Source organism: Dysidea avara, chromosome 3, assembly GCF_963678975.1.
Source record: "Dysidea avara chromosome 3, odDysAvar1.4, whole genome shotgun sequence".
In the NCBI taxonomy this organism is placed as follows: Eukaryota; Metazoa; Porifera; class Demospongiae; order Dictyoceratida; family Dysideidae; genus Dysidea; species Dysidea avara.
The window spans coordinates 23,182,207-23,198,346 of NC_089274.1; the positions used below are offsets into that span (position 1 = coordinate 23,182,207).

General features: G+C 38.3%; 1 protein-coding gene across 2 annotated transcripts; it reads right to left on the minus strand.

The window, feature by feature from the left end:
* Positions 1 to 235: 235 nt before the first annotated feature.
* On the minus strand, positions 236 to 7,111 carry LOC136250314 (unconventional myosin-XV-like). 2 transcript variants are annotated; one of them, XM_066042502.1, is made up of 15 exons: positions 6,495 to 7,111; positions 6,343 to 6,403; positions 5,612 to 5,755; positions 5,501 to 5,560; positions 4,922 to 4,966; positions 4,269 to 4,381; positions 4,053 to 4,220; positions 3,722 to 3,878; positions 3,583 to 3,661; positions 1,764 to 1,900; positions 1,685 to 1,718; positions 1,544 to 1,625; positions 1,336 to 1,460; positions 1,183 to 1,283; positions 236 to 1,132 (listed from the first exon to the last, which is right to left on the minus strand). In XM_066042502.1, the coding sequence occupies exons 10-14, from the start codon at positions 1,765 to 1,767 to the stop codon at positions 1,196 to 1,198; spliced, it is 333 nt and encodes a 110-aa protein (XP_065898574.1). In that variant the 5' UTR covers positions 1,768 to 1,900; positions 3,583 to 3,661; positions 3,722 to 3,878; positions 4,053 to 4,220; positions 4,269 to 4,381; positions 4,922 to 4,966; positions 5,501 to 5,560; positions 5,612 to 5,755; positions 6,343 to 6,403; positions 6,495 to 7,111; the 3' UTR covers positions 236 to 1,132; positions 1,183 to 1,195. The 2 variants fall into 2 exon arrangements, with proteins under 2 accessions (XP_065898574.1, XP_065898575.1); XM_066042503.1 differs by having other exon boundaries at positions 236 to 1,283; positions 1,669 to 1,718.
* Between the last annotated feature and the right edge of the window lie 9,029 nt (positions 7,112 to 16,140).

A 16,140-nucleotide genomic window follows, 5' to 3' on the forward strand; every position in this document is an offset into this window, starting at 1 on the left:
GACCCTCGCGCTACGCGCGCGGGTCGGCTACGCCAGACTATACTTTTCCCACCTCTTGTGATACTTAGGTGACCATCCTGTTAATGATATTACACTTTCATTCTCGTTACAAAAACAACCATCGCTAGAAGCTGGGTTCTTTCATAGATATATTATCTATGGTTCCTTTAATTTCGCAGCGTAGAAATGATCACGTGATATATTTGAGCTACGGCGGCAATAAGTAACGCGCACATTTTTGAAGTTTTTTCCGCCCCTATTATGGCGGCACTGACGGACCTCACCGAGAAGAACTTGGATATTACCAAGCAAGTTTTGACTGATAATCACGACTTTCTTGTTAAACACCTGGAGGCGGATGATGTGATTGATGAGTTAATTCAGGAGCGAATTGTAGGCCGGAGTGCGGCCCAGCGAGTACAATTACCGACTATGACTAGAGAATACAAGAACCGAATTATCTGTGATCAACTTTCCACTGCTGGGCCAGGTGCGATGGAAAAGTTTAGTATGATCTTGAGAAAAGGTCAGAGACAAAGTTTTATAGCAGAGCGTTTGGAGAAAAGCCTATTGATGTATGGAGAACAGAACTCTGCATCTGTGATTAATATGAGTGAACCACCTATATTTAATATGCCAATAACCCCACCACCAACATGTCAAAAGCAAAAATTTCCTGAAGAGTCATCCAGAAAGAATCATACTATGCCCTGCTTAACTGCTATAGAATGGACTGCACAAAAAACATTGATTGACAACTTTGTGAAGGATCATGTCGTAGTAGAGCTTGATCCAAATTCGTATCCGCATTTTGCAAGATGTCTTGGGTTAAATGACAACTACACTCACAATGAACATCACCAAAGTACTACAGGGCGATTGTACCAGATAATGCATAGATGGTTCTACGAGCAAGAATCTCACGCTAACATCAATAGTTTCTATAGTGCTTTGGAAATGCACAAAGGATTACAGGAAAAGTTCTTTTTTTACTGCAAAGAGCCACTTTTTTCACTGTAACTCTGAATTAATACACCAATTATATCCCATTTATATCAATTCATCAGACGTATATGGATATATTTTTATATGTAAGAATTTTCTGAGTTTGCAATACCTGTGTTGTTGCTACCTGTATTATATATGTACATGTCACTGATAAAAGTATTTTACGCTAAGTACATGGATGATCCTCTCACAACACCCTTAATATCATCTTCTTTACATTGTTCCTGTAACCTTGCCTTAACATAGCTACTGATAAGTGGAGCAATCTCACAACCCTGTGTGTGTACTAGTGTTACAAGATGTAGTAGTGGTGACATACAAGCTTACATAAGGTGTTTCACATGCTGTACCATGAGGTTGCCACACTTTAGGTCAGTATATTGTCTTCCTGAGTAAGACCTCAACTTTCTAGTAGAGACTATCTCATGGAAGGGAGACGATAGCAAACTCTCCTATGAGGTGAACATGACAGCCATTAGTTATGTAACCATATACCATGAAAGTCCCTTTTATGTAAGCTGTTGGATTAACATACTCTAGTTTTGTTGCTGAGGAAGAACAGACCATTCCTGTTCACAGCTAGTATACATTCTCCCACCACTTTAGGATGTGAAACACTGTGTATGGATGGCACATAATAATAATGTAATCTGTATTTACCATGACAGGGAAGAACCTTGAGCCATACATTGGAAACTTCATTATGAAATCTACAAAAATAGGTTCATAGAATAGTATGTCTAAATATTACCTACCCATGAATTTGTCTCTTGCACCCTTCACTGCTAAATGTTGTGCAGTGGATTGGAAGTGAAGTTGTACTTTATCCAACCATTGTTGTGGTTTGAATTATCATGATACTGATGGTGGTATTAACATTGCTGTCTTCTTGCTACATAGTACACAGCATACATATTACATACATGCATATCTGTACATATATATATATAGGAAATATAGCACAAAAAGAGTGGGCGAGAGACAAATATAGCTCGAGGTGAAGTGCTATATTTCGTCTCAAGATCACTCTTTGAGTGCTATATTTCCTGTATAGCACTCGTGGTAGTGTCTTATCTAGTACATAAATATATACGCACCACACACACAATGTAAAACACCTTATGCCTATCCTGGGCTATCTGTGCTATTCAGGTGCTGTAGACCATAGTAGAATGTACCATATCTCATGGGTGAAGGTGTGGGTATCTGAAGTCCCACTTGGACCTCACCCACTTATGTGAGACATGGATATTATAAGTGTTATTCCACTAGACAGTTAAAACATTTGTTTCCCTATACAATGGAACACGCACATACACACAAAGCCTCTGGTGTTACCCACAGAACCAGCACTGGGATGCCTGTGCACTAATCAGGCACTCCAGCCTTGTGCAGGCAAATCATCCTGGGTCAGGATTATTATCCTTCAGGAGGCGTCATGGAGAACCCAAACAACCCCAACACTGCTCTCTCTGTGTGCGTGCGTGCGTGCGTGCGTGCGTGCATGCATACATGTGTGTGTACGTGCTCGCGTGTGTGTGGGGTGTGTGTGTGTGAGGCAGCATAGCCAAGTCCAAGTGGCTAGAACATTGGTGTAGTATTCAAAAGGTTCCAGGATTGATGCCCAGTTAAATCAAGTGTTACTCACATTGCTTATTCAGCTATAGAATGGTGACCTAGTGAAGAAGCCCACCCAGCTGTTACATCAGTGGGTACCTGGTGTTAACTAGGGAAGCAAATGCCCAACTGTCCATGTTTTACTACACACGGACACACACACACAAAGAGTACATACAAAGAGTAAACTATTTAATTGTCACCAAGAGTTCATAATATATATATATACTGAGGGGAGTATCCTACTCTCATATACCCCTGTAGAAGGGTGTATCATAAAGTTATGACGTAGCACTTCTGAGTTCGTCCGTTTTTCTTTGTATAATTAATGATGTCATTAGTTGAACCATAGATAATATACCCCATAGATAATATACCTATGGTTGAACACGGTATCGATTGAATGCGTGCCTAACAACGTCGCTAGCAACTGAATTTTCTCCAGCTCTAAGCGTTTCTCACCGAACTACAATCTTTCTTTCATGGGTTAAAACCGCTTTGTATACATTTGAAATGGTGCTAGCGATTCTTGCACTTTTACGGCTACTCATACGTCACAAACCACAACATCTTGTCGTTACGTCATAACTTCATGATACGCCCTTCTACAGCAAGGGGGTGACACACAGGCACTCACTGTAGGTAGATCTGCGACCACAGTCAAAGTCTAAGTCAAAGGTCAAGGCCACCTAAATTGTGCCAATTCAACGGTCAAGGGTAAAAGCTTCCAACCCACAATCGAAAAGTGCTGAAATATCGTCGTTAAGTCACCGGTCAGAGGTCGAAAAAGGCTCTTAGTCACAAGTCAAAGCGAAATTTCAGCCAGTCAAGACTTTGACCGCGGTCGCAGATCTACCTACAGCGCGTACCTACGTGACACCCCCTTGTACAGGGGTATATGAGAGTGGGATACTCTCCTCAGTATATATTATATTATGAACTCTTGTTGTCACTCACTTAGGAAACATTTCACAGCCAATTTGTTCACTTGTAAGTTTGTAAAATCCAACTTCAGTAAGGATACTGGTAGTGGAGACTGTAGTGGATACAGTCACATACACAACTGATAGTACACCATTTAGTCCCCCCACTTTACCTTGGAGAATTTCACCAGGTCAGCAATATCTGACCAACTGCTTTGTCTTCAATTGACCTGCACACCAAAAATACAATTTATGCTGCAAATATACTAACTCTTTCCTCTGTTGGTGCCCATGAATTTCAGGTCTTCCATCTTATGCTGCAAATCTGCCCTGAAATGTATGAGTTAGCTAAGTCAATGTACAGTGGGAGTAGACTGCACAATATGGATTCCTTGGAGACAACCAATAATATCCAGACAACCAAGGTGCATTAATATTCCAATACTTTGGAACCCCAACTTGTAGTCAGACATGCAGTACGTTGTAGTTACAATATAATGTTACCTTTCCTGACCTTGACTGAAATGTTCCATAGCAAATTTCATCATGGATAGTTTCCCTTCAGAGCCTTCTCTGGCAATAGCAGTTTGATTTGCTTGGAGCCACACTTGCAGTGCTAACAACTTTAGACTAAAGTTCTTAGACTAAGGCTACTTTAGGATGGTATCAAAACTGCATGAATAAACATGTAGTATTGAGCTAATCATATATCTGACTTGCCTATATCTCTCAGTGACCTCCAGCAGGTCTCCTGCTGTTGATTGTATAATAATTAGTACGCTGATGTGAGATACTCCAATGTGAGTTACAGTATTACCATCCTTGTTTTTATCCTGTCAATGATACAGTCACATCTCTTAATAGGACTGCAAATAAATTTTTTGGAAACTGGTAGCTAATTCGTGTAAAAAACAATGCTATTTTCAATTTATTAAACTATGAGGCTAGATGTATACAATCCATGCATGCAGTAATCTACTATTGCTCAAGAAATAAAATCAAGTTGTGAAGGAAGACCTTGATCTTGAGGTATCATTTAGTATGAGAAATTTCACATTCAAATATGCTCACTGTACCTTAACAGCAAACAATCTGGCAAAGTAACAATCACATTTTCTAGCTTGTTCAACCAACTGCTTCATGCTGTAGAGAACTAGACAGTATATAAGTTAGTATCAACTAATATCGTATTCGTAGCGGGGTTCGATGAATCCGTGAGTACTAACACGCCACGTGCCTACACGTTCGCCATCTTAATACGTTACGTCGTACATACATACACGCATGCGCATAACAATACCTAAATACATGCTATCAAAAGGAGGCCTAAATTACAATACTAACTTATATACTGTCTAGTTCTCTACACATGCCATCATTGTCCACATTGCAACGGTCTGGAGTGATGCTACGTTGATCTAATTATTATAAATTGACATTTCACAATGATATTAGTAACGTACAACTAACCAAGCCATTGCTTGATGGCAATATTTCTTAGCAGGGTAGCTACAGGTGGCACCGCCCAGAGAGTTGATATGGGGCTATGCAAATAAACTGACTCATCACTACAGTCCTAACACTAGTGCTAAGTACTGGAGCAACAAAGGAAAAACATCTAAGCTACAACAATAGCCTCTATCACACTTTATCACTGCTAGTACTCGTGTATCGTAAGTGTATTCTAATACATTAGTTCACACGCTAGTTTGTTAACTTGTAAGGAAGAGCAGTAACAGCAGTTGTAACTCGATAGTGGTGTCTCCAGTGTTGCAAGAGATGGATAATGCCTGGATTATTGTTTAAAAGCTGTTTCTAGTTCAGTGCGTGAGTCCAGTCCGCGAGTCCAGTCCGCGAAATACATTAGGCCTTGCTGGATAGTTTGCTTCTCCTTAACAGACATGTGTTGATACACTTATTACAATAGCCAGTGCAATAATCAAAGAGCTTACTTGATGAAACACTAATTCTATCATCTTGGGGTCATCTACTCTCTCCAATGGTGTAAAATACTGTACTAAAAGTGGTCTAATATTTGTAAATTTCTTGAAGGATTTTGTTACCTCTTTGCATAAAATAAAGTTCCAGGTAGGGTCTTTGTATGTATCTTCTGGGCAGGACGAGGTGATATATTCTCAGGATCAGCAGTTCTGACTGCAGCATAGCCAAACCCATCTTTGTAGCTTGTTTCAGTTGTAAGAAGAGCACTAGACAGTTGGAACAGGAATAAATTTGGTTCGTACAACAATGCGGCAAATAATTAAATAACAGCCAGACACTTATTCAATTCATCATAACTCGATCATAATTCACAAGCTACAAAGACAGGTTTGGCTCAGTCAGTTCACCATGAACTGGCAATTGATCATGACTCTAAGACTATTCATCGCGAAAGCTAACTTTGGCTGTTCACTCCTTTACACAGAAGCAATAAAACGGATGTGCAAAATGACTGGTTTTGCTCAGCAGGTCACATTTGTTTCTTAGCTAGGAAAGCCACACAAAGTGTTGGGTATCTGAAAGAAGGGATCTGGGACAACCTCATCTATACAAATAGCACTCAGAGTCACCGGCTATGGCTACAGCACCAAGATTCATTAAATTTCAGTTAACTAAAATCCTATGGCAACATTTTATGAGAAACTTTGATCCAGACAACCATTTTACATGTCCTTGTAGCATCTGCTCCAAACACCCCAGCCACCAACTTTGGTACACTTAGCAGCTAATTACAATTATATAAGTAAAAATAAATACATAATTTTACTCTTAAGTTCTGTGGTCTGGTACTTACCAGATCACCTTTAGTGCAATTGTACACTAACTCCCTTTTATTGTTGTGTAATCATGTACACCTGTAACATTGCACAATAAAGCAAATAATTGAATTGAAAAAAAAAGATATGGAGTTGGGGAACAGCATGAAAAACTAAAATTGAAAAGTACCTGCAAAGATGCAGAAATCAGCTTCTGAATGAATAAGTAGCAAGCCTGCTGCACTGTGATCAGTAGCTAGAATTTCAAAAATAGGTACAAACCACCCATAGGAATAGATCAACAAACTTATAGGTGACCTTCATGTAGCAGTAGTAGTACGAACCACTGTTATTCTTCAGTGCAATCTGTATAGCGCATAATGTTTGTGAGTGTGTTGATCTACAACACACATCCCAATAGAAGGGCTTCAATAAGAGGTATTTACTTAACATTAATCACATGAGTGATGTAAAGTTGCCGTGCTGGATCCGATTGGGACTGCACAGCTGCAGGACAGCTAGCCCTGTAGAAACAGCCACGGTAGACTAATTACTATCAGCAAACTACCTCACTATGACTGTGTGTATGGAATGATATGACAAACAGTGCTTTGTGTAGGAGAAGACTCTGGCCAATGATATTGTGCGCAAGAGTTTGACAGTAAATGAAAGGTTTACTTGCAGTATCAAGAAAAACATGGAGTCCAGTTCAAGATTCAGGTGTCACAGCTTCGCTATCATTGTAGCAAATGACGAAGAGTCACTGCAAATTGCAAATCGCTTCAACTATCATGCCAGCGAACACCCAAAACATAAGTATCTGATAAGATGCAATGGACATATTGGTATCGTAACATATGCACCTGGATATTATTATTATTTATCTAGGCCCGGGGCAAATACAACCAAGTACAATCACCAACGGGACTACCTACTAATGGGGCATGTATAAACAGTGCATGGCGACCACAGTACATGCAGGTAGAAAAGATGCATAGTAATACAATTCTAGAGGAATTGACTGGCACATATACATAAGGGATGTATTAGCAGACCACAGTAAGATTGGGATAAAAGCAGAGTATTTCAACTGTCTGTCGCCTACAACTGATATCTGAGTTATGTATATATTTAACATGAGCTGGGTCATTTGTACCAAAATGATCACATGATGCCGTAGATATGCTGAAAGACCAAAAAAAAAGAATTGGAGAGCAAATGTGGCTGAAATACAATACCAGAATTTCATGGATATGTCAGTGCAGAGACAATTATATATTTCAGTTTTTCAAATCCAAGTGAAAATGTCAGACAACCTAATGACATTGATATGCTACTGTTTTACACATTTCATTGGAAATCCTTACAATACATTGCTTCACTATAAAACCCCCTAACTTCCTTCTATTTTGATCTGACATTTTGTCAGGCAGGATCCATAATGGTTGGCCATGCATAATACTTGCCTGACAAATGGCCTATGTCAGGCAGTAATTGACTCTGTGTCAGTGTGTGCAAGTATGTGGAACATTGCCAATGACGGCAGACTTTAGCTACATATAATAATAGCAGTTAATAGCAAGCACAACCATGCACATAGCAATTAACAGCTTAAGGGCATATTTTCTGTATGTTGTTTGTTCTCTCCATCAGCGTTCAGTATGTGGGATGCAATTTGGCAGTTTCTCAGGGCCCATATCAGTGATCAATCTGGGTACTCCTGGCACTAAAAGGCTGCAGGTGGAGAGCTATGAGGAGAGCTTGTCAGGTGAGGCTTTCTCCCATCCCATACACGAGTGAAGGTAGCCTAATTATGCGAGACTATAAAGAAACAAGACTATCAAAGTGTTTTAACCAACACAAACTAACCTCCAGCCGGGGCCGCCTCCAGTGATTAGTATAGTAACTTCCAATAACATTTAGTAAGCAGGAGTAGCAACCACTCGTCTTCCAATCGAAAGAGTCACTGTCGCCCACTTTCAAACACAGTAGTTCGCCACCTGATCTATTAATAGTGGGCGTCACGTGCTAACTGCTTTGATTGGCATTAAGTTAAATAGGATTGTCGTACGTTTCTTCAGACATACCAACTCTCACGCATTAGGCGTAAGTCTCACTCTTTGGCTAGTAATTTCACGCCTAACCCTCTGTTTCTCACTCTTTCAGCTTAGTTCTCACGTATTTCTCACGCTAGTCTCGCGTGGCCAGACCGCTTTTTTTTCTTTGTCATTGGGTAGGGAGAAAAAAGGGTCTGGAACAATTCGAATCCCACACTCGTCTTGGCACTCCCCGGTTAATTCGGGGGTGTTAACCAAAGAAACGTGATGTGTTTTCAAATAGTAGCCGCTTGCGTCAATCAATTACAAGCGCGTATGTATAAACCTATCAGCATCTAAGGCTGTCTTTGAGGCGATAATAGATTGAATCGATTGTTAGTTGTTTAGGTAAGCTAAGTCTTTGTTTATTGTTATGCTGTGGCATTCTTGTTACAATGGAGTTTAAGCGCATGGGTTGCATACCTGTGACGTAGCCTCGTGACGTGTCAAGACGATTGTGGGATTCGAACTGTTCCAGACCCTTTTTTCTCCCTACCCAATGACAAAGAGAAAAAAAAGCGGTCTGGCCACGCGAGACTATTCTCACGCCTGATCTACTTCATAAGTAGCCCTGTACTTAAAATTGGACAGCTCTGTGATTTATGTGCTTTGAGCATGAAGCGACCTTTTTTTTTTTTTTTTTGGTCTTCACTACCAAAAATCCTGGAACTGTACTTGAGTCTAGTCCACATTGCTGGTCTCTGTTTCTATCACCTCCACGATAACACCTGCCCATTATACGATTGTCTCTTCATACAACGTGGATTCTATTCCCAATGAGTGCAAAACCTTAGGACTTGTAGTTTTCTCAAACATTATTTATTCATTCATTATTAAATTAATGACGTAATTTTAACCGCATTTTGTACTATCTTTAGTACTTAGTTGTGTACTGTGAATATTTATGTGCTGTACAGAAATCAATGTGATTATAACGCACAGGTGTGATTGTGATAATTATCTAAGAGGGTGCAAAACTGATCATGTGTGTGTGTGTGGGGGGGGGTTGACTGTACGAGACCGGGGGGATTGAGCTCCACAGCCTGCCGGATCGTTGAGGGGAAAAGGAAAATTTGAAACTATCAATTCTGGTATCTAGCTGGTTGAAGTAGCCATTTCTCAAGAAGGGTGGAATAGGAATCAAACAATCATTTGGAATACACACCAGGTTGTTAGTGATTTTATACATCATCTGTAATTTGGCTCTGTTCCTCCTGCTTTTTAGGGTAGGTAAGTTAACATTAATGAAACACTTGAGAATCAAGAGTAGTCCTTGTAACACAACCTTGCTGCCAATCGTTGAACTGCTTCTAGAAGATTTGTGTTGGTAGGTGTGTGGGGGTCTCATACAGGAGAAGCATAATCTATTACCGGTCTCACCATAGCTTTGTAAGTTAAGTTTGGTATTAACAAGACAGTGGTATAAGTTGTGATGTAAGAAGGTGTTGACTTTGGTGGCTTTGCTTGCTATCTGCTTTATATGTTCATTCCAAGAAAAGGTCTGATCAAATATTACTCCGAGATATTTGGCATGGGTGACTTCCTTTATTGAGTGGTTGTCAATATAATAGATGTTAGGTATGATGTTCTTTTTGTTAGAAATCCTTAAAAATTCACACTTCTTAGGATTAAATATCATCTGCCATTTGTGTGACCATTTTGTGAGAAGATCAAGATCTCTCTGTAATACATAACAATCTTCTATGGAATATATATATTATGGTAAAGAATGACATCATCAGGATATAGTCTGATCTAACTTTGTACTTGTAAAGGGATGTCATTAATAAACAAGAGAAATAACAAGGGGGCTAAAACAGTGCCCTGTGGAACACCAGAAAGAACATCAGATGAAGAGCTTTGTTTATTAGGATTACTCTTTGTGAACGGTTACTAACAAAATTCTTAAGCAGAGTGCCTCTGATACCATAGTGATGTAACTTGTAAAATAGTCAGGAATGGGGAACTTTGTCGAAAGCTTTGCAAAAATCCAACAGTAACACGTCACATTGTCCTCTTTCATTCAGACACTGGGCAAAGTCATGTGTTGTTGTAATCAATTGAGTTACACAGCTCCTATGCTGTTGGAATCCATTCTGTTGCTCTGTTAAAACTTGATGGCAGTCTAAATGTTCGAATATGCAAGAGTATATAACATGTTCTAGTATTTTGGAGCAAATACAAGTTAGTAAAATTGGTTGGTAGTTGCTGGGATCATCTTTTTTACCTTTCTTGTATATAGGGACAACTGAAGCAGATTTCCAGATGTCAGGTAGCAACCCCTGGTTCAACGAGGCCTGGAAAATCAAACACAGGGAAGGGGCAATCTCATTTGCAACCTCTTTAAGGAAGTAAGATGGTAGGTTGTCAGGACCTGCAGCCTTGTAGGGTTTTAGATTAAGCAATAGTTGAGTGACACCTTCTAGGTGTATGTGGATTTGTTGGATATCAGGAAGCGGTTCACCTTCAAGAGTGGGAATGTTAGACAAATCATCTTGAGCATAAACTGATGAAAAGTAATCAGCGAATGTATTAGCTTGGATAATGAGTCAGTGTGGGTTTCTCTTCTGTAGTTAATCGGGCCAATACTAGTTTGGTCAAGCCGCCTGCTTTTAATAAAGGACCGCAATTTCTTTGTGCAATTGTTTTCTGCATCAATAAAGCTAGATGTGTTATTGGGGTCATTCCATGCCAAATCAACATGAAATTGACATGACCTCTTCCGATTTTTATATAACTTGGTACACACAAAGACTCAATTGAGGAACTACTCCACACCAAATTTCAGACCATTTGACTAATTACCTTTAGAGATATGACCGCTCAAAGTTTGAGGAAAATACTTGATCTGATTTACAGGTAACCATAAAAACCATCATAACTTGTGTTTGACTTGACCTATGAACTTGTGGTTTGCTTTATGGGAAAGGATATTAAATTCTCTTCGGAATGATATATAAGCGTTGCTATTTACTTCAAAGGTAAGGTCTAACCACAAAAAAGTAATTTTTTCTTTGATCTTAATTTCCAAAGAAAAGGTAGTTTTAATTAACTTCATATTTTGAATACAAACTCTTTACATGTATACCTTTCACTACTGTAAGTTTCAAGTTGGGACATTATTGACAACATTGGTTTTTAAAATACATTTTAAGTGTTATGTAGTAGCAATATGATTAAAATTAATAAATTACTATTATAATTTCAATATCTGAAGAAGCATGGTAATTTAACTTGCAGTTTTTAACATGTACTTGAATTGCTCTGTAGCTGCTTTAGTTTCTTCTTTTGAGATAGTATAAATTCGTCCGTAACTGGTTCTTGGGTCAATTTTTGTGAGGATATCATCAATAGAAACTAAAATAACTGTTTCTCTGGCTGGATAATTGTATTAAAATATTAATGCTAACTTTTCTGTCATCCTGATGTTCTTGGAAAACACAACCCAACTGCTATTTCTTTTTATACACAGCTGTGACAAATCCTGTACTTTCATCATTACTCACAAGGATAACTTTTTCCTCTTTACCAACACTTGAATTTGAAAACTTCTTTGTTAGAACGATAGAATTGCTTAATGGGATAAAGCAGTTGTGTTTTTGTGTACCAGGAATATATAGTTCTACTTACTTTTAGCCTTTCCCCTAAGTACGTTTCTTCTTCACTGTAGTCATTTGTTGTACAGTATTTAAAATGCAAGCTTTTTAAATTTTCAGCTGCCCATTCAAAGAGTTGATGTGGAGTCATGATTTGCAAATTATATGGTCTCTGTAAACTTGTTTTAGCAGCTAGTCATTTTACGGTGCCACCAATTCCATCACTTGGTCCTTTCCCATGTGATGTAGCATAAAAATGTCATTCAGCATGTACTCCAAAATCTGATTTGTGATAACACAGATTCAAGAATTTTTTTCTGTTTTTGTACTGGACAGCTGATCCATCTGAAAAATAAAATATCTTGTCTACTTTCAAAAACTTTTCTTGAAGGAATTGCAATGTACAGCAATAGTGTCATGATACAAGCAATCAGATATTATAACAAAGCTGATGTGTTGCAACTCTCCTGATTTTTTGTAGTATGCCACAAATGGGTGCAATGTTGCTTGTGAATTATTCCAATGAAATCCTTGGGCTGCATCTTGCAATACAAAGGAATAGTTGTCTGAAAAGTCACATATTACTAGGAAATGACCAGGCATCAGGTTTGACATGGTATCTGTCTGATATAGGGACTGCTGTTTGGCAATGAATGAATGAGGTATTAAAAGTTTAATCTGGTCGCAAAATGAGTCTACAAAGTCATCTGCAGAATCACCAGTTGTAAAAAGTAAGTTACTACCAGGTGCACGGTATCCTAAGAAAAAGTTAGATAAAATCAAGTGCTTTTCATGAATCTATACTTGGAGGTAAGGTTAACAATGATGACAATGATGAAAGTGAAATGGTTAAGCAGCTGAAGATAAAATTCCATGAAACAGAAGAGAAAAGTGTAAAGGTACAAATTTTGACTCTACTTCCAATGAGCCAGAGCATCAAAAGAATAGAAAACGAGTTTAAGGCCTCCAATTACATGGTTCATAAAGCAAAAGGCTTAGTTAAATCAGGAGGGATTTCATCCATGCCTAACCCAATTCAATGCCATGGCTTAAATGATGACACAAAAATTTTAGTTTAAACTTTTTACGAGTCTGATGATATCAGTCAAGTGATGCCCGGCAAGAAAGATTGTGTATCGATTAAAGTTGGTGGCCAGGGAATTTCAATTCAAAAACGATTACTTTTAGGAAATCTAAAAATCAATTTTCCACTGAAAAGGTTGGATTTTCTAAATTTGCTGAATTGCGTCTTAAGAACTGTGTTCTAGCTGGAGGTAGTAGGGCACATGCTGTGTGTGTCTGCACCATCCATCAAAACACAAAATTGATGTTGATTGCTGGTAAACACTCACTGCTAAATCAGAAATTCACTTACAGCATTATGCTTACTGTGTTGCACTTGTCATATGTAATCCACCACAGCCTGCTTGTTATTTAAAAACTTGTGAATATTGCCCAGGAATCTCAAACCTCAAAGATTACTTAAATGAAATTTTTGATGACAACTTTATTGATAATATCCAGTACAAGCAGTGGGTGTCTGTAGATAGGTCAACATTGGAGACAATCACCAAACCTCCAATTAAAGCTAAGCCTTTGTTAACGCTCTTCAGATCCTGATGTTGAAAATCATCATCACTTGATTCATACTGAGCTATTTCCATTTCTGACAGTTTTTTTCTGCAGTTATCACATATCTTCTCTTCAAGAGTGAGAGTAGGAATTTTTTTACCCATCCAAGGTAAAACTGGTCTTAAGCTAGATTTCCTGTGCCTTTGATTGTTAAAAGGATTACAACAACTATTAGCCCACTGCTTCTGTGTCATGCTTCAAAAAATAGTAAAGGATAACTGATAGCTATAGAGCACTTTCCTATCTGTTTTATATGTGACAGACTATTACTTACATCATCTATTGCTTACATCAGCTTACATCGCTATGACAGCAAATAAATAAAGTCTTCATACTTCCACTGAAGCATTTTCATTCTTAATCACAAAAGGGACTTGTAAGGCATGTGTAGTCTGTGCAAGAGGTAAGTAAACTTTTGGACGATTTGCAAAAAAGCAAAAAAAAATTATAGTTTTAATTAATTAGTTTTATGAAAATTGATTTTTTTGGTAATGTAGAACAGTAATGTGTTTACATCAGAATTCTTTTGTTAAATGACAAGTTCTGTGTTATCAGTTGCCAATGTACTCATAAAGATTGTAATGAAAATATGCATACCAGCATAACTGTTTATGTAATTTTCCTACAGTTTTTTTTGCAAAACTTTTATTAGTCGATTTGTCCCTTCCTGGTTTGCTCTGTTTGTGTTGTTATATACATATCAGGATGGAGTACAAAACTTGTACAAATAACTACTTGGAAAATTGTGATCTACAAAAATTTCAATATTGCATGCTATATTGCTCCACATAAGAATTTGGTACTGTATTGTACTTTCTGATTGTGGTCCCAACTTGAAACTTACAGTAGTGAAAGGTATACATGTAAAGAGTTTGTATTCAAAATATGAAGTTATTTAAAACTACCCTTTCCTTGGAAATTAAGATCAAAGAAAAAATTACTTTTTTCTGGTTAGACCTTACCTTTGAAGTAAATAGCAATGCTTATATATCATTCCGAAGACAATTTAATATCCTTTCCCATGAAGCAAACCACAAGTTCATAGGTCAAGCCAAACACAAGTTATGATGGTTTTTATGGTTACCTGTAAATCAGATCAAGTATTTTCCTCAAACTTTGAGCGGTCATATCTCTAAAGGTAATTAGTCAAATGGTCTGAAATTTGGTGTGGAGTAGTTCCTCAATTGAGTCTTTGTGTGTACCAAATTATATAAAAATCGGAAGAGGTCATGTCAATTTCATGTTGATTTGGCATGGAATGACCCATTGTTAAAGGCCTTATGGCACTCTCGTTGCATAAGTCTTTTGATGTCATAGTAAGATGACCAATCATCTCAGTGATTTGTCAGTCATGCATGATTGTACGCTCGCTGCTTCCTACGAGTGAGCCGTTTGACATGATTAGTGATCCAGGGTTGATTGAATTTTGAAGAAGTTTTGGTTGGTATTAACTTCAGACAAGAATCACAAATGTCAGCAAATTTGTACATGTTCCATAGCACATTGACAGAGGTGGAGACTGAGTAGTTGGACTGTAATCTTGAATGAGTGACTGTATATTCTGTCTGATGACGTTAAAGTCTGCTTTTGACCACAAATAAATTAGTCTCTTGGAGGGGTCTTAGAGGTGAATGTTTATGGAAGCCTTAGTAAGAACAGCTTCATGGTCATTTATACCCCCAATAGTTTCACATGACTGCATGGCAGCAGGTCGATTAGTGATAAAAATATCTAAAATGTTGTTGCCTCTAGTAGGAAAGTCCACCATTTGTATTAGACCGTTGTTATTGAGAAAATCAAGGAACGTGTTGTTAAACACTAAGAAGTGTTGTCAGGTATATCTACAGCAGAGGAGATGAGGGACTGGTGACATGCCACAAAAACACCACCATGACCATCGGACGATCTTTACAGCAAACATTGTAACCTGTTGGGAATATTTCACTAGATGAAATATCTGAATTTAGCCAAGATTCTGAACCAAAAATGATCTCAGGACAGTATGTATTGATAAGGTTCATAAAAGGTTCTCGGATACACTTCAAATGCAGTATCTACTCTGTATCTTCGATTGTACGAGGTCCAATATTCATGATCGTGACTGCTGTCTCTTGCAAGTGTGCATGTGGAGGCTGGGCTAACTGAGTTGATATCAATTGATACACTGTATGACATCTCAGAGGAAAAGGTGGAATTAAAGTTTTATCGACCGGAAAGCATTACCAGCCACAGCAGTCTCCCGATGTCCTGGGAAGCCCATTCTGCTCTCTCGACACTCCAAAACCCTAGTGCAAGTGTTGGTGAACTTGAACATTCCCATTCCCTCCCTGAAGCATCCTACTATTGAAATAATTATCCTGGCTGTTAATGTAAATAAAATTGCTTGCCAGTTGATGTTAGAAAATCACTGATTAATACTGAACATTCTCAAGCTTTAGTTGATGCTGTTGCCCATTTCATTCCTATAATAACACCAACAGTTGACCATGACATCGTGCCGATATTGACCCCA

Excerpts from the sequence above, each read along its gene's own strand:
- LOC136250314 (XM_066042502.1), bottom strand. Across the intron at positions 1,626-1,684 it reads TTTCCAATGTATGGCTCAAG|TGTTTCACATCCTAAAGTGG; the intron begins GTTCTTCCCTGT and ends ATCCATACACAG. Across the intron at positions 1,284-1,335 it reads CAGCATGTGAAACACCTTAT|GGTTGTGAGATTGCTCCACT; the intron begins GTAAGCTTGTAT and ends GTACACACACAG.